Source organism: Hylaeus volcanicus, chromosome 5 (assembly GCF_026283585.1).
Source record: "Hylaeus volcanicus isolate JK05 chromosome 5, UHH_iyHylVolc1.0_haploid, whole genome shotgun sequence".
In the NCBI taxonomy this organism is placed as follows: domain Eukaryota; kingdom Metazoa; phylum Arthropoda; class Insecta; order Hymenoptera; family Colletidae; genus Hylaeus; species Hylaeus volcanicus.
In genome coordinates this window covers 20206151-20224965 of record NC_071980.1, presented here as the reverse complement: position 1 = coordinate 20224965, position 18815 = coordinate 20206151, and the positions used below count along the sequence as shown (strand labels likewise).

Genomic DNA, 18815 nt, shown 5'->3' with positions numbered 1-18815 from the left:
TAGAATAACTGTTGGAGGTAGCTGGATATTTAATTTAATTTAATTAAATGTGAACAAACAAGCTTGTATGGGAAATGTTTACTGGCATACTTCAAGATACAGTGTATATTCTAAAATTAAACAGATTTATTATTTGGACAGCACAAGGAATGTTGAACATTATATGAATGAATGAATTGAACATTATATAGATTAATTAAATGTGAAATAATTATAAATTTCTATATATTAAAAATATAATTCATTTGTGTTATATTACCTGTATAACCTTTCTCTTGTGCAAAGTATAAGAACCACTAATCCCCATTAGAGGTTTAACAAATATATAAAACTAATTTACCTTCAATCCTCACAATATCACATTTTACCTAGCCTTCTTCGCACTTCAGTGCTTTCCATAATTAATTAAACCACCAGCTGTACCCAACCAATCGCTCTGAAACTGTTACCACAGTTTCCAAATAAACCTTTCCACTGATCAAGTGTCTCAAGGACGCGTGGAAAAAATTAAACGAGACAGGAGAAACCGAAAGATAGAAAAATTGATGACAATCCAAGTCCTTTCTTGGTTTCATCGTTTACAGAAAACAATCAAAGCGACGAAGGTGTCTCGGCGAGGTGCAAGGATCGCCGCCATTGTGTTGAACAATCATTTGCAAGATAGCAACGCGCAGCCATCAATGCCAACGACTATCCGGCGCTTGTCCTAGTCGTCCTTGCACAACTTTTCCCTTCCTTGTTTTGTATCGCTCCGATCGCCAACGCAATGTCAACGAATGCGCTCCTTTTCTCGCCACGGCGGCCACGCCAACGACTGGGACTCTCTTTTGAAAGGTTACCTGGTGCTCCGACACAGCTTTATTTGCAAAACAGCATTCAGAACACTGTTGGAGACGTTGTCACGTATTATGCCTGAGCTTGGAATAGTCGAATTCCCAAGATTAGGATGGTAACAGCACACCCCTAATTGTTTTTATTATTTCTAAGTTAATTTTTCTTTCTTCACTCAATACTGGATTTGTTAATATATATACATCTTGGTGCAGTAAGGACGTATTGTGATTATTATTATTATTTCTTTGTCAGTTGCGTTGGCACTTTAAATCTTGTTACAGTGTCTTCTATAATACATTTTTTAGAAGCCTCCCAGTTTCCTCTAAAAGAGGAAGGAAATTGCTGTGCCACAGAGGAGAGGTGGATTTAAAAGGATACCAAGGAAATATGCTCCTACAGTTTGCTAAACTTTCTCACAGTCTTGTCGATGTTTCTTTATTAGATTTTCTGGCTACCTCAAAGGTTCGTCGTCTCAGAAATCTTAAATTCAGAGACTCTGTCTAAATGAAATTGAGTCTATGAAATCTCGAGAGACTTGTAATTTCAACGCATTTGCTGTAGAGTTGGATCAATTTAATAAAGCCTGGAAAAAACTTAGGTTATTTTACAGGGCACAGTGTGTACAGATAGCTGAATTACAGGGTATGTGTGTGTGTGAAGGTTCAATGGAAAGCAGTTTATTAATGCAAGGAAACACTTAGTTGTACATAAAATCCTTTCTTTGGAAAGAAGCGTTGAGAAAGAAACAATTCACGCGAAGCTGAACGAAAAAATGTTTCTAACGCAACCAATGGTCCCATAACCCTACAGCATCAATCGCTTATCTCTAAGTTTATACATTGATTATTTACATACTTCCGAGAATTGAATACTTCACCGATATACAAATGGTCAAGAAATAATATTCACGCAACAAAGGGTTAAATCGACGTTCGCTTGGTGAAAGTACCGAACAAACAAACAGTAGTTCGAGTTCTGAGGACGGTTAGAGTGGCGCTTGCAAGAACAGCGCGCTGGCGGCGGTGGCGGAAATGGAACCCGAGGGTACGGAAACGACTGCTGAGGGAATCGTTGGCGTTGATACGACAACGTTACTTAAGGATGCCTCGTCGACTGCGATTGTAGCTGCAGGCGTAATGAAATTAACCCTGGCTGAGGCGGTTACCACGGAATTCCCAGAATTCCGCGTCGCCACGGTCGAGCTGGACGTCGAAACCTCTGCTCCTGTTTCCTCTGTTGCATCTGAAAACAAAGCTAGGTAAACGGCGGCGAGCAGTGTAAACTATTAGCTGTTATAGAACACTTCCGCTTTTTAGTTGGAATGGATCTTTCTTAATTGCAAGGCATCAGAGTAATCGTTACTTTAACACGTTGCTCGAGTTTTCAAGAAATACGTTACAGTGTGAATAATAGAAATATTTAAACAGTTAAGTGCGTTCGAAATCTATATTCGCCATTGGTTGATTTTAACTCAGTACTCTGTGGAGGTCTTTTAGAACTAAAAGAATTAATTAATAGTTCAGTGATTTGTTGTGTTAAAACATTTCTAGCGATCGCGACCTGGTTTTAACGTTTGCCAGTATTAGGCTTTATTAGTTATAAGTAGACTGTGGATCTTTATGCATTTATAGGAAATTTGAATATGCAAGCAACTATGTACAAAATGCAAACAGTATGCAAGAATATAAAAAATATTAAACCTAAATAGGAATTTATTTTATTCTGCAAATATTATAACATGAACTTTACTTTCAATCTTTTTTATTGTAGGCACGTTCGCGAAGATTTTATTTTGCATACAGATCCGCAGTCTAGTTATAAGGCTTGTATAGATGTGGGTCGGAGTAGTCAACGTGTTTGTGCATTTTTTGTGATTTACCTCTTGCGAGACTAGGTCCATTGTTTAGTTCTCTAGGAGATTCTGCCTCTGAAGCTGCAATATTGGCAGCTGCAGTCGCTGCTGCGCTGTCAGAGTTGCTGGCAGTTGATGCACTAGCAGAACTGCTAGCAGTCGAAGCTGCATTACTAGAACTGCTGACAGGTGCAGCTGTGTTAGCAGAACTGCTGGCAGACGAAGTTGCGCTGGCAGAATTGCTGACAGTTGAAGCTACGTTGGTGGTTGAAGCTGCGCTAGCAGAACTGCTGGCAGAATTACTGATAGTAGAAGCTACGTTGGTAGTGGAAGTTGTGCTAGCAGAACTGCTGGCAGTTGAAGCAGCCCTAGCAGAAATGCTGGCATCCGAAGTTGCAGCTTCCAGTGGCGTAACTGTCGGGGGTATGATCGTTGGCAGCGGTGGAGCAGTGGGACCAACGATGACTATGGGCCCCGTGGAAGGACCTATAACAGCCTTCGCTGACGCCACACCGACTGTTTCGCTGATCCTCGCCGTGTTCCTCGCTGATTCCTCTGTGTTTTCTATCGCGACTGTCGCCTTCCCCGATGCTGACGATGCAACAGCCTCATTCTTTGTTGCAGCTCGAGCTGACGCTGCGTTATCGGCACTGGCGACAGAATTGTCGGAAGCAGCGACGAGCGTTACCGGGCCCGCCGAGGCTCCCTTAATGAGCACTGAATCATCGGATACACTTGCCACATCGCTCGCTTCTGAAAAGAAAGTTAATGGAAATTTTACTCCACGTTCGATAATTTCACCTTTTATACCACGTGCATTTTATAACTGTAGTTTTTGAACACTTCTAAAGCTCTATCCAAGCTCCTTAGACACTGACTCCAATTTTGCGTTCATGTATTTTAACAGTCATGCATTTTCGTATTACAGTATCTCGGCACTGAAGTATTTTATATTTAAATATTTTTCAAGCACCTTGGAACAATGGTTCCTGAACTCTTTTCAAAGATCGTATTTAAATATTTTATTTAAGTTTTTATTAAGTTTTCTTGCTATTCGTGAATGAAAATTCGATAGCTTCTAAGCCACAAGTTTCTACATTCTGTGAATAACTGAAATATCCTCAAAAGGTTCTGATCTGCAATACGATCTTAATTCTCTTGAATCGCGATGTAACAATGAATCACCAACTGTGATTACCAAGACAACAATATCGATTATTTGTATATCAAAAAATATGGCTGCCCATATGATTACTTTTCATCGTTCATAAGTCTTCAAGCCACTGTCAGGCTATCACCATTTTACGATACAACCTGTTCAAACTTAGGAATGCCCTAAATCCATAGTTCGTCGACGAATGGCGGCTCCAATAAATTCTTCGGTTTACGCGTCTCGTAAAATGTATATGAGGCAATAGATTCCTATACACCGTGCTATTTCGGTTACGCAATCCAAACTAGACCCGCGAATGGAGCCATAAAGGTTCGAAATGTATTCGAAATGTTCACAGACGCCTGACCCGTTTATTTCGTTGGCTATAAATCTTCCAAGAAGACGAGCTCGATGAAAGTAATTTTTAAACCTATGCTCCCGGAGAAGATATTACAGTAAACCCTGGCTTATGGGCAAAAAGCTGTATACAGATACATTTTTTCTAAATTGTGACATTTGCAGATAGTAATCGTCGAGTCACTCGGTACAGTCAATTCAGATGGATAACGAATTTTGGAAATCCGTAGAATCTTTTTACCGTATTCACTATAGTTGCAAGCTATCGTAAATACAAAAATGTAATAATTCTCTAAAGAAACATTCCAAGCTCATCCTGTGACCCTCTTCCATCCTCAACCCAGCAAAAGCTTACTTTCTATCGGCGGTAAGACGTTCTCGACTTGATTGACCGCGTTTCCCGGCAACTGGATGGTCACAGGTCCCGAAGAAGATCCTTCGACGAACGTGGTCCCCGTCACAGGACCGGCAACGACGGTTGCCAACTCTTTTTCCGCCTCCGGTGGCAACAGGCGCGTCGCAGGTGCGAGTCCATAAACTGGTGCAACGAGCAACGGCGCTGCCGATTGCCCGACGCCCACTATTTCACGATAAGGCCAGCCGCTGGCGCAAACGGATGTCAGGAGAATCGATGCCGCTAACTGCAGCTGAAAACGGATAAGGTGTGATTTATTAAGACGAGCGTCACGAGCCGCGACGCGTGTTATCTGCGCTGGTAAACGTGGGACGGGCGTCCCTGGGCCTGGCGACACAATTGTTGGAATGTTTTCTCGCAATCTCGACCATAAATATCATCTATTAACCGATGTCTGGCCGCCACCGTTGCTGGTAATCGAGCATGGTTAGTTGCTCTCGTTACTTGATGTTCGTGGGCGATGTCTTTCAACTTTAATAGCGCCTGGGTTAGGTCCTAAAGAGGTTTCAATGACACAATCTATGTCCAAAGGAAATATTGATAACGAAAGATTCGATGATGAGGTGTGACTGAGATAGAGTTTGATTGGGACTTGGATATATTGTTGTAATTGGATAGACTGTTAATTAGATTAATTGTAGGAGCTGCTTTGGGTATCACGTAGATGCACTCAAAATAAGAAGATGGTTAGTAGAACGATAGAGATCAATTTTATTTGAGCACACGATAGAGCATGCACGATTTATGGCAAGGTAGACTATCCCCACTGGTAACGCAGTGTATTCTGTCGGTAAGACTCGGCAATGTAGAACCCTGACAAGTCTGAGGAGTTGTCAACAGAACGTTCTACATTTCCAGCAGGACCTCCTGCTTTATTGGCCCAGTTTTCTACGATACCTAGTCTTTATCGACAGGATACTCTACTATAAATATTCACTAAATATTCACTTTCACTTCTACAATCCATCGTACTCGCATGAACTTGACCTACCACCTTTTCATTATGATAACTAAAAAGTTGTAATCATTCATCCCAGAGCTTGAAGATCTACTTCCAGTAACAATTCCTAACGCATCCTCAACCAGCAAAGCTAAGGACAGCTTTTGTAATGGCAATTACTTCGCACGGAGGGCTGCGTTCTGTTAACAGTATCGGTACCAACTCGTTTGATAAGATGTCTAACCGGCACGGACAGTGATCATATGATCGTATCACGGCTATCGTCGGCAACGCTCCAGGTGATTCGAGAACAATATCCTGTACGCATCCTGTCTCATCCAATGTCGGCGGATAGAGCCACACGCACCCCGAATTTGCATAACTCGATTCCCGGCAGACGTGACGTGCATGAACCCGTCATCGCCACCGCGGGTGCCTGCACGTGGACAGCATTTGGCCAAACGTTTCGCGACCTGAGCCGAAGGAGGAAGTCAGATGCTCATTTAGAAGCAACTAAAAAGTAGGGATGACACGACGTTACGTGGAATATTGCACGTAACTTCCAAACAAATTTTGTTTATATGTATTAGGGGTAGAAATTAATTATGTACCTTTATGGTGTTTCGCCATTCATTTGAAAAGAGAGCCATTCAAATTTTAATCTTTCCTTAATTATACAAGAGAATACATACGTATGTTTTGTTATTGTCACGATTTGCATGTTAACGTAACATAATGGCAAGTGAATATTTACAATTTTCACATAAATTATTGAATTTAAAGACACATCATTAATTCTTATGCATAAAAAGTTTCATGTACATTTATAATCCGTTAGAAGAATGACATTAGGGGAGATTGAATGACTAATAAATTTCGTATATAGTAGATAGTAATACCCATCAGGTTGAGACTTAGGTTATCTACTTATTGTTAGATGGATTGCAATGGAGACTAATTTGAAGACTTCTACTTAGAGTTATAAATATACGACTGTAAAGGCACAGAATTAATTTCTACCCCTAATATATACGTATGAATAAAATCTCAAACAAAAGTTTCTATCATGCTAACTGTGAAAAAATCATGAAAATCGCTTTGAAACAGACGAAAATAAAAGAGCAACCCCCTCAGGGTGTCAGCGAAAAGAAAAATTTCAAGTATCAGCGATCTTTGTTTCCCGCCACCCAGGAAGCGGGCCTAAGTGAAATCGATGCATTACTCGTCTTAATTAAAGTTACAGAACGCCGCCATATGTTTCAATTATCCGCGTAGCCACCGAACAGCGTGGGTGCGCCATATATCAGGGAACATTGGTCAGAGATAGGGAGCCGTTCATATTTCACGTGGGACACGAAAGTGCATTACGAGCCAACAGATTAAAGTTTTCTCATCAGGAACTGAGCGCGGATTCTCTTTTCGTAACAATCTCCCCTTCGACCCGCTCGATGAGCCGCGATAAAGTTTCCCCGCTTACCAGAAGCTTCATGGCTCCTTGTCTGCGACGTCCTCTCCTATTATATTTTCCACGGCGCTTCCTCTACGCCCGTTCGTGCATTCGCGACTGTTACTGATCCGTCGCGAACTGGATTGAACCGTTATATAGTCCATTACGTGTAACCTCCAGTGATGAGTAAGGAAAAAAGGTCACCGCCACCCCGTTTCCACGATCGGGACTCGGTCTCCCAGGAATTCCACGTGCTGGAAAACAGAACAAAGACTGACCACACGGGACACGCCGCGGAGGAACGATCATGTGGACGGAGCTGGGGGACAGCATGGTCGGAGTGATCGATAAGCGACATACCTTCTCGATTGTCCTTCGTCTGAATAATCGAGGATACAGCGGAACTAACGCGCCAGACGAATTGACCTGTGCACTTTGAATTTTTTTTTTAACCTGTTAACCGCGGTATTTTGTTTTAAAAGGTCTCCACGGAGTGCGGAGTTAAAATCAAGCAATGACGAGTGTACACGTCGAACGCAGGGCAAATGGTCACATCATGAATTTGACGAAATCGAGGAAGGATTACATTTTTATTTAACAAAAATATTAACAATTCGTTTCTGAATATTTTATTCTTACTGAAAGCTTGAAAATTGTCAATATATAATAAAATACATAAATTAGAAAAATTGAAGAAAGAAAATAATTTAGAAAATCTCAATTTATTTAGGTGTGATATTTTTTGAAGCACGGTACCACATAAAGTGCCACTTTGCAGGTCGTACACCAATATCTTGACTCCTTACATTTTCCGTTTTTTAAACAGACTGCACATCTTCGGAGGGAATTTGCTTTCGATAGAGCATCTATATAAAATACATAGCAGTTGAATATAATATAAAGGTAATATAAGGGAAACATACCACCAAATAATATTCTTATTACATTTTATATATTTATTGATTATATATTTTATATCAATGGTAATTTTTTATTTTACACGACGAGTTATTATACACGCCGAAACACTTAACTGGTTAACATTGCGAGACTTATCCTTAATAGCCTGTCCCATAATTGACAAACACTTAAAGATGTTCCACGCATTAATTTAAACAGCAGAACAGTAAGTGACATGAACTTGTGAAATGCCGTAATATGTGAAGATATAAATGAAAGAAGTTTCAGCTCTGAACTGCAACATCCCAACTTTCAAAATGCTTAACGGCACAGAGTGCTCAAAGTAGTGTTACCATCCATATTTCACAATCCCAAAGTTAGGACATTCTACATCGCCTCAATTCAAGGGATGAGAAGATTCTACTTCAAAAACTTAGTAAACTTGACATTGACGTTTTACTAGGTTGTAATATTTGAATGGCAAATTTCTTCTGTGTTTCACTGTGGATAATTGGAAGTTTCTCATGAAGAAATAAAGGAAAGACGGTCAGCAATTGTAAAAAGTCCTTTTCTTGGACGTGAACTCCTCTTCATTTAAAGAACTACGTGTCTAAATGGGATTATAAAGTACTTGCCAGTTCCCATGTAACGTGTTTCTGGATCTCTGGACGTCTAGAGGCTTGACAGTCTTCATTCTCCATCAGTCCATATCTTTTAAGGTGTACAAGGATGTCTACAAAAATTCCTTGTCTTGAAGAGCTTGTCTATCATCCCATTTCCGCTACTGTAGATTTATATCTCCATTGCCATTGGCAGCAATACTGAATGTTTTCCTGAAGAAGCGAGCCGGTACTTTTTACCCTTATTATTCAATCTTAGTATGATTAATCAGCCAATTAGCAAGTCCTCGAGCAACGATTGCATACATAGGAGAATATTGCGAGCAATGTACTCGAAAATGGAATTGCTTCTCTCAATCGAAGCTAAGCACTTGCCACTTAACTTCGAGGCAAGCCCCGACAGGGAGAATCCGAGAATCACAGTTTGTATGTTCATTGTTCAGATAATCGATAAGCGGGGAATCAATTTCCGTATAATCGGTCTCTGGATCATCAATCTCCGGATAATCGACGTCCCATTGTACTTGATAATCTTGGGTACTTGGTCATCATGGGGTGATTTATAGATAGCTGCCATTTTCGACTATTGAGTCTATGGGGGAGGCAGCTCTACCGATGTATTAGAGTAGCGCACTAGCAAACTTCTCCACAAGTATGATAATTTGATGAGATTGCTTCTTTCTGAAATAAGTTTAGAGCAACCTCAGGAAGAAAGCCGATATTTCAATTAAAATTCTTGAAAGCTCTAGCAGAGAAAACAGGACAACAGAGTTTCCGAGGATGATCTCCTTCGACATCAAAAAGTGTCTTTCAAGTCTCGTAGCCTTCCAAGGTGAATTCAGAATCTTTTCACCTGAACAAAGCAGACACTCCTAGACAAAGATCTTGAAAGCTCAGGCGCAAGTCACAAGACGGCAAAAAGAGCTTCTGAAGATGAGTTCCTTCGACATCAAGGAATGTCTTTTCAACTCTCGTAGCCTTCCAAGGTGGATTCAGAATCTTTTCCTCTGAACAAAGCAGAGACTCCTAAGCAAAGATCTTGAAAGCTCAGGCGTAAGTCACAAGACGATAAAGAGGTTTGGAAGATGAGCTCCTTCGACATTAAGGAATGTCTTTGCAACTCTCGTAGCCTTCCAAGGTGAATTCAGAATCTTTTCACTTGAACAAAGCAGATACTCTTAGACAAAGATCTTGAAAGCTCGGGCGCAAGTCACAAGACGATAAAGAGCTTCGGAAGATGAGCTCGTTCAATATCAATGAGTGTTTCTCCAACTGTCACAGCTGTCCAGGATAAACCAAGAAGTCTCCCAAACAAACCTCCCAGTCTAGAACCTTGATAACTGAAAGTTCAAATGATCTCCTCGAGCAGCTGGCGTGCCGGTATTAACGGTATTATTCACCGTGTTCGATAGAATAAATAATATTCGCTGGAAAAATGCCCAATTGGGGGTATAAAAATGGGTGAATTGGAGGCGCGCTTGGACACGGGCAATTGCCCGGCTATGTCGTAACGCTCAACTGGATTTTCAAGGCAGCGTTTCCTGCCTTCCTGTATCGATGCATTTTAGCAATCGATCGCCGCGCGTATTCAAGGCCGTCTCACGCAGAATTGAAAGTCGATTTCGCAACACGACTAGCGGATTGCATCTTATAGTCGAACCCTAAATTGTGACGACTGGTCGATTCTTTTTCCCCTCCTGGTTAGCGGTCGACGGCTGGCAGGCCCGACACAACGACCGGGGATGGGAAAAAATACACACGGGCGGCTAGGTATGCAAATTCCGGTGACCCCGTTTCGCTAACTATGAAAACTTCTCTGCAACTATCGCGCGGTGTTGCGTGCGCCAGGCAGCGCCATCGTGATTTCTGATGCAACACAGTCACTGTGCGAGTTCATCGTTTCAGATCGCTGTCTTGATTTACGGATTCGAGTTTCCCCTCCTCACACCCCCGACCACGCCCGCTCAACGACAACGCTGACCGGCCCTGGACACGAGTCCTGCACGGGGTGGATGACGTACGGCGTCGACAGCGGCTACTTGGGTAGGAAAACAAGAGTATAAAAGACTAAGTTGAACCTAGGATTTTCATCAGTCGCTTGCACACTCCAGTTCGAAGAAGCTCAAGCAACCCAACCCAACACACTCAAAATGAAATTCTTGGTAAGAACCGTTCTACTTGGGTAATCGTAACTCGGTGGAACCAAGTTGGTTCATCTGCCTGTGAAACAGGTGACAAATTGAAATTTCGATGGCCTCTCGAGCATTAGCTGGAAAAGTCTCTTATTTATATCGAGATTCATCAGATCTCGATCTTTGCCTTTGTCCGATACGATGCACTTTGTGATCGAGATACTCTGTTTGAGATCTTCCTTGAAACAGCAGTACGGGTACTGCGAGATCCTTAAATATTTTCTGAAGAGAACAGAAAGCTACAGAAAAATAAAACGCACTTTTATAAAGCTAGCAATTGAAATTTGAATACTTTCTTTAAGTAATTTCTTGGATTAATTTGCAAATAAACATCGTGATATACAAAAATTGTCTGTTTAGTCAATCTCTATACAGTCTTTCTCAAGTGGTATTAAGACAAGTACATTAGCAGTATTTCAACATTGGGGAAGGAAGATAATCCCTTGTTTGTCAGAAGGGTGTATTTTATGGTTGAGCCTAAATTGACCAAACTGCCTCAAATTAGTACAATGTGGACCCTTTGACTAGGGGAGACTTCTAGGTTGAAGCCCCTAAAGCCTATGTCTTAATCTGCTCCTAAGAACTAATGAGAGGGGAAAAGAGTAATCGTTTATTCTTTTTTTATTCTTGGCAAGGGTTTATCTTGGGGGAATCCCTTTTAGAAATACTCGTAACATGGTGATTTATTCTTTTCCAGGTGATCCTTTTCGCTATCGTCGCCGTTGTTGCGGCTTTCCCCGAACAAGAGCGTGAACGCCGTGGAATTCTTGCGGGTCCCGCTCTAGCATGGGCTGCTGCCCCCAAAGTCACTGTGGCTGCTGCCCCCATCGCCATTGCTGCTGCCCCTAAGCTCCTCGCGGCGCGTAAGTAGTCAAGATTGCTTAGAATTAATCAAGGAATTTTATATTTGTTTTATCTCATCGAGCACTTTATTAAAATTTGTTGTAATTGTGCTTGAGAAATCCTTGTAATAAATTTAACGCTTGGAAGGACTATGTAAAGGGATGGTTTCATTTTGGACAATCAGGAAATCCCTATAGTTATTACTCTGGGATTAATTTAAATCCTTATTAAAGGCGGAATTCATTAAGGAATTAAAATTAATTCGTATTTATAAGGGGATGGATGTTAGTCGATTTTGTCGAGTAAAATGTGTGGATCAACTTTAATTATTTATTAATACGATACTCTCACCGCGAAGTTGAGGGATTCTCTTCGAATATAAATTGTATTTAAAAATTCGATGTAAAGAAGGATGTAGATTTGATATAAAAAAATATGTCATACTTTTTCCAAGAAGTAATATCGTTTTACTACAGAGTTTGGAGGTGGAATTTGCTTCCTCGTGTTTAAAAATGAATTTTATTTTGTGCAGCAGCTGTAGCCGTTGCCGCCCCCGCCCTCGCTCCCTGGGGAGCTCTCAAAGCATGGTAAACGTTATTAAAACCCTGGCGTAACTGGACCTGAAGTATTACGAGGAAGCTTAACGATGAGAGAACTCTCATTGAGCTAAATTCGAATTCGGCGACTGACGGCATCCACCAACCCCCTTTAGGCCGCAATTCCGTTCAACCCCCAGCGATTGGCACGATGGAAAACTACACATCCCCCCTCTCCCTCTAGTTATTCAAATTGTATCATCGGATAATAAACTTATTTTAAAACTTTTAAATGACCAGGTTGTATTCAATTCGAAACCGTCATCCTATTAACAACTAGCGAATACGATTGCGGATAATTTTAATAATAAACGTGTCTTTGGACAAACTTAAAGCATCTTCTATTGAATATTTCGACTGTTGGATATGGAACTGTTAAATTAAATAACGAGAACAATGTAGATATTGTTATCCATTCTTATTGAATAATTCTATTAATTTGTTCAGAATATTAGAACGGTCGAAATATTTTTAAAAACGACTTCAATTAATTCTATAATAGTAATTCGAAAGAAGAATTTAATTCCCCACAGAGGGAACAGAACTCTGTGTAATTTCACGTAACCAACAATTAGTACAATGCTTGTCGATAAATAACAGAATCCACATCATTTGTAGTTTGTTAGCTTCCTTGAGGTCAGCTCAAATAATGACCTTTAATAACTGTACTTATTGAAAGTAGTATAAATGGAGTGCGTCGATAATGGATGATTCATAAACGAGTTGATTAACATTCACGCTTTCCATAAATTTCCAATCGAGTACTGAAACGTGATATACCTTCAACGCAACGAATGTCTTCCGTCGGTTCGCTGTTGGCAATTCATACACTATTTACTTTTCGTATGCAAGCTGGACGATAATAACGCGTTCAGTACGTGAATATTCAAGCGATATGATTAAGCGACTCATTATAAATGTCCAATGTCAACCTGTATTTAATGCACTGTTCAGGGTCTGTTTACCAAGTATCGAATGAAAAACCGATCTGCGAAAAGATTGATACGATATCCTGACCGTGGAAAGTAATTCACGTGTTGATTTTTCTTTCGTACTTCGGGCGATATGCAGTCGTTACTATACCGATAATAATTCGGCCCGTTTCTGTACGAATTTCATTCTTGGATTACGAGAAATTTAAACGAATATTAAACGAATAGAAATGAGAATGTGATAAATTTCTGTTCGAGTAAAAACTACCAATTATGATTATCTCTTTATTTATTCATTATCCCGAGCAGAGGTATACCAAATTTGTATTCAAAATAAAAATGAGCGAATATTAATATGATATTGGACGATTTTTGACGTTTATGTGATAATACTACTCGTTTCATTGGTATTAACAGGATAAATAAGGATTAACACTTGCAGGCTTGAAAATACGAATTTATTTGGATGCTTGTTTTCAAGACTGCAAGTTGTGGTCTTTATTTCTGTACGTTCCAAGCTTTTTCGTTTATAAATAGTTCATTTCATTGATGTTTCAGATAAATGACAACCCTCGTGTGAATATATTACATACTATTTAAGATAACGAGTGGATTGCCCTTTGAAACTAAATAATTAATACAAAATGTATAATTCTTAATTAAATGCAAATTCTGATTCTGAAGACCTGTTTTCTACGTTTCAATTGACGAAGGCAGTCCTATTTGAAAGAAGAAAATTAATGAATTAGATCTGTAATAAATAAAAACTCAAATTGATATTGACACGTGAAATTCATCCATCTTCTAAATTACTGAATTGTATCGGTGCACAAAAAGATGCTGAAGAACAACGTACCGTCAATATAAATAACAATGGAAAAATTACAAAATGACAGAAACACCGAAAAACCTGAAAGTTCACAATGAACTAACCAATTAAGTAGAATAAATTAATACTTCAAAAAGAGGCTTCGAATTAAAAGTCGAAATAATGAATTATATGCATAAGCAAAACCATAATAAAATCTCGATATTTTTTACACGTTTATGACGAGGTTCGTCGAAGCAACAGGTGCGATTACTAATAAATAATCAACGTATCCATTATATCAAAAGAACTCCGCGTCCCACGATACCCCACGCAGACCAGGACCGTTGAGTGAACAAATTGCCTTATCTCGGTCGTGACTGGCCCTTTCTCGGCTCCCAAGCCGCGGGAAAAAACCATTATTTTTAGTATCCTTTCATTGGCCGCGTCTATAGTCCGCCCAACAAGCGCAATGCGCTTAACAATCTAAAGTAATTAAAAACTGGAGCAACTGGTCCCGCGAGGACGACGAGAACACGGCCACTTTTATGGCGGACTTAAACGGTTTCGTACTCGAATCCAACGGGACAATCTTTCAGGATTAGCCGCCCGGATTAAAACTGAACAGACACAAGCCAGCTACGGTGGAGCTTCATTTATTATCGTACAAAAGCGTAATAGGGTCATGGATAGTTACAAAAAGGACATTCAACTAAAAAACCTCGAGTTCAATCGAACGTTCGGGCGGATCGAGGAGTTCGATCGCCGCAGTCCTGAATCCGGGATCCTGAAGAATCATCGTGCTCGATGGCGCTGGGGGTCGGTCGACGTCTCGAGGTTGGAGATTGGACGAGAGATTGGTAAGTTGACGGGAGATCGTTCGAGTCGTCGTAAGCTCTTGGAGGGGTCGAATCCTGAGCGTTCAGGTGTCTACCAGAGTCCTAAGACCCCGGATCCAGGAGCCACGATCGATCCAGCGGGGCCAGCGATAACCGTAGGTCCTTTGAAACAAATATTCGATTATTTTTTATTCCTTTTGCGTATATACTTAAAGTTGAGATTGCTTGGAGGGAAATTGAAATGAGCAATATTTTCAGAGGATGTTACTCTACTATTGGTCAAAATTTCTAGTTATTGGTTTACTTTTTTTAGTTTTGTAACTTTTTGGAATATTTTAAGATATGTAGTTTAGGTATGGTACATTTAAGTAGGAAAGAAAGTTTCAGTTATTCATAAGGTAAAGAGGACTCCTAATGATAATCTTTCAACACAGAAGATTGCCTGATTATATGTATCTAATGTAAATGCAGAGCACTTATATATTTAGAAACTTTGATTGAATTTGTTGTTTTAATGTTTAGGCTTGAATAAAGTGTTTCCATAATAAATTGAAAACTAGAAGTCAGTCTCAATAGTATATATCAGGAATTTTATCAGAATGAGTCCTTGTGCCTTTAGAATATAATTTTCACTATTGATTACTTCATACAGTAATGAATATAATAAAGTATCTACTTGACAATTCAAAATTTAATATTCATTCATGGATATACTCTATCTTAAAACATAGTTTGCAATTCCTTCACTCAAATCCCTAAAAATGAATCAATATTGAAATCTTTCTGCTAAACGACTAACACGGTCCCCTGAAGTCATTAGCAATATCAATTAACATCATTCATATAAAAATGCCAATTTGTCTAATTTGACCATTTGTCATCTTAACTGGTTCTATTCTGGACATATTCTTCATCTGACCACGATAGCATGATTACCTGGTCGGCCCATCGAGCTATCGTAATTATGGAATTTCTTATGCTAATTCTACGTATAAGTGGTTGGAGCAGATAAGATAATGTTACCGGCAGCCGGTCCCACGACCGCAGCAGAACCAGCGACTGGTCCAACAACCGCAGCTGCCGGAGCCACTGGACCCGCCACAGCCACTCCAGGGATCACACCGCCGAGGACTACGGCGCCATTATGGCCCCAACCAAGCGAACGACGTTCGCGCTCTGGGTTGGCAGAGGCGATGGCCAAGGCGGCGACGAGGACAATCTGAAAGAACCGTTATAATTTTAAATTTCTTTACTTAAATTTTTCGAGTTAACTGTTTTCATGTATTAACGTTGTATGCTCATTATCTTTTATATGCTAAAATTATGATAATTAATTTAGAATTCTTTATAATGCTTGAAGTCTATGTTTTTGTTATATCAAATTCTTTTGCGTTAGAATACTTGTGATTTTGTTTGCTATTAGGATTGTGAAGTTATCCCATAAGATGATCATCCTCATTCGATGTACATTTCTGATTTTAAGGACCAAGAAGAATCCTTCTTTTGTAAACGATCTCTCAAGCTTTACTGTCCCCATTATCTGTCAAATATCTCTTATATATCAATCAATGTATACAACTGTTTCTTCTTGCTATTAGGATTGCTGCGAAGTTACCCCATAAGATGAACATCCTCACTCATCAACCCAAATCGATATACATTTTACTAAAACGATCATATTTCTAATTTCAACCACCAAGAAGAATCCTTCTTTTGTAAACGATCTCTCAAGCTTTACTGTCCCCATTATCTGTCAAATATCTTTTGTGTATCAATCAATGTATACAACTGTTTCTTCTTGCTATTAAGATGACTGCGATACATTTTATCAAGATGATAATATCTGACTATATGATAAGACTAGATGATAAGATCTGACTATAATCACCAAGAAGAATCCTTCTTTTGCAATCCATCTCTCAAGCTTTACTGTCCCCGTTACCTGTCAAATATCTTTTATATATTAATCGAAGTATAGCACTCTCGGAGAAGTACGCAAGCTGGACAGCAATGCTTCAGAGTGAAAATGCAATTTCAGAAAACGTCGATAGCCATCAATGTCGCCGTGAACGTTGCCACGCTCGACTCCTTCGAACTCGTGGACGATAACTCACCAAGAATTTCATGATGATGGTTTTCTTAGTCTTCAGCTGGCTGTGACTGATGTCTAACCCTCTGGGAGCGATGGTTTATATACCGGATCGGTGACAATGAAAAACGGCGATGCAGCCTTCAACCCCGCATGAAAGTGGGAATAACAAACGAGCCAGGGTGCGGTCGCCGATGGACAGGATTGGAGTAGGCGACACAAGTTCCGGGTCCCGGCTTCACGGCCAGGAGCTGTTATCAAGCGGGGACGTGTTTCAACCTCGAATGGTCTGCCGCCTGTTACCACAATATAACGGTTGTTGCCAGAGAACAGAATTTTCCCAGTTGTCAGCAACGCGAGCCGTTCCTGAAATTGCCGATGATCTCGTTCGCGAGTTCGTTCTCGCCGCGAAACTCTGCGTACCTTTTGATAAACACTAATAACTGTGGTGCACGGCTGCAATTACGGGGCCAAATCGACGCAGGCGCTAACTGGTCCTGATGGTCACAACGACGAATGCTCGAACAATGCGTTTTTCGGCGAGACAGTTGCCGAGTCAGGAATAATGGTTTCTGGGGTGCGGACGGTCTGGTGAAACTTTGACTGTCGACAGATAAGGGATGCGGGATATTTGTTGTCCGTAGGGACTCCGAAGGATAGAAGCTTCAATATTTTCGTTTGGGTATCGTCTTTCAAGCTTATTGCAATTTTATTTTCATGTCAAAGATCAACTGAGAATTTTATTATAATACTTTCAAAATTGGCGTCAACAATCGAGGCCACAAAATTGATAAATTATTGACACTATTGTCGTCGTGTGAACAAGGGTGAATGTTCTTATTTGTGCACACGAGCAAAGGTCAGTTTTCCTCGAAAATTACACTATCAGGATTTGTTTAATTTTTTCTATATTAATTTTAGTCCAAGTTAACGCTAAAAATTAAATTACATTAGTACGAGAAAAAAAATAATTCAGCTCTGAAAAGGTTAATCTTATACCAGTTCGAAATATCATATGACAATTTTATTTCGTTTAAAAGTATCATTATCTAGTTTTACTTAAATGTTACAATTCTGAGCATCATATTTTAAATTTTCAATAGATGTTGTTTAAAAGAATATCGTGCCATGAGTGCCTCGTTGATACCTTACATAACATGTTACGTATATAAACCACTGTCGACTCAAGATTAATATTACCCTAAAACTGAACAGGTGCACTTCCCATACTGCGTCTTTAATTAACCCCTTCTTAATGAATTTATCACAAGGTACTCATAACAATGTTTTCCTGTTATGATCTATAACCCTAATACATTTTACCAAAATTACCTCCATGCATTCTCAGTTGCCAGAATCATCCACCGAAGAAACTGTGAACCATTTGAGAAACAAACTTCTATACCCCATTAATAAATAACGTTCCCTGAAATTTGCATTTGAGTTCACCGTCAGCAACGAAACTCGGCATATTCCCTTTTGATAAACAGTAATAACCGTGGTCTAACGGTTGTAATTGCGGGTCGAATCACGAAATTCGCGCGACGCTAACAATTCACAAATTTCCAAGTCAACGAATCGTCGAACGACGTGGTTTTTTCCGCGAGACAATAGCCGAGTGACGCGACGAATAATAGTTTCGAGATGCAGGGAAGTTTACTCTGACGAAACTTTGGCCATTTGTAGAGCAAGCGAAAGTAACCGTATCTTTTCTTGGCTACGCGGAGCCGAGTTCAAAAGCTGGAACCATCCTCCGAAGTTTCGCGCTTTCGATACGGTATCAATTGTCTGGGAAAAGTCCAAAAAAAAAAAGAAAAAAAGCTTGAGTTAGCTAGGGAGTTGGCGAAACACCGACACAGGAGCAAACTTTGATAACCATGCAGAAGTGTGCTCGACCTGTTACTTCGATCGCTGTAGCAATCGGTAATCAGTAATACAAAACGGCGGGGGACAGTTTTGTAATTGAACGAAATATTTAATTTTAATTGTACAATGTTC

At 40.0% G+C, this 18815-nt stretch overlaps 3 protein-coding genes across 4 annotated transcripts; 1 reads left to right on the top strand and 2 right to left on the bottom strand.

Moving 5' to 3' along the window:
- Positions 1 to 1495: 1495 nt before the first annotated feature.
- Positions 1496 to 7135, bottom strand: LOC128876340 (platelet binding protein GspB-like). Its single transcript, XM_054122611.1, has 4 exons — positions 7029 to 7135; positions 4552 to 4843; positions 2714 to 3439; positions 1496 to 2076 (listed from the first exon to the last, which is right to left on the bottom strand). Exons 1-4 carry the CDS (start codon positions 7038 to 7040, stop codon positions 1820 to 1822), a joined length of 1287 nt encoding a protein of 428 aa, XP_053978586.1. The 5' UTR covers positions 7041 to 7135; the 3' UTR covers positions 1496 to 1819.
- A 3423-nt stretch (positions 7136 to 10558) lies between these two features.
- Positions 10559 to 12382, top strand: LOC128876496 (cuticle protein 16.5-like). 2 transcript variants are annotated; one of them, XM_054122913.1, is made up of 3 exons: positions 10559 to 10680; positions 11408 to 11573; positions 12089 to 12382. In XM_054122913.1, exons 1-3 carry the CDS (start codon positions 10669 to 10671, stop codon positions 12142 to 12144), a joined length of 234 nt encoding a protein of 77 aa, XP_053978888.1. In that variant the 5' UTR covers positions 10559 to 10668; the 3' UTR covers positions 12145 to 12382. The 2 variants fall into 2 exon arrangements, with proteins under 2 accessions (XP_053978888.1, XP_053978887.1); XM_054122912.1 differs by having other exon boundaries at positions 10560 to 10680; positions 12086 to 12382.
- A 2147-nt stretch (positions 12383 to 14529) lies between these two features.
- On the bottom strand, positions 14530 to 16999 carry LOC128876219 (uncharacterized). Its single transcript, XM_054122395.1, has 3 exons — positions 16843 to 16999; positions 15752 to 15947; positions 14530 to 14890 (listed from the first exon to the last, which is right to left on the bottom strand). Exons 1-3 carry the CDS (start codon positions 16852 to 16854, stop codon positions 14820 to 14822), a joined length of 279 nt encoding a protein of 92 aa, XP_053978370.1. The 5' UTR covers positions 16855 to 16999; the 3' UTR covers positions 14530 to 14819.
- Positions 17000 to 18815: the final 1816 nt, after the last annotated feature.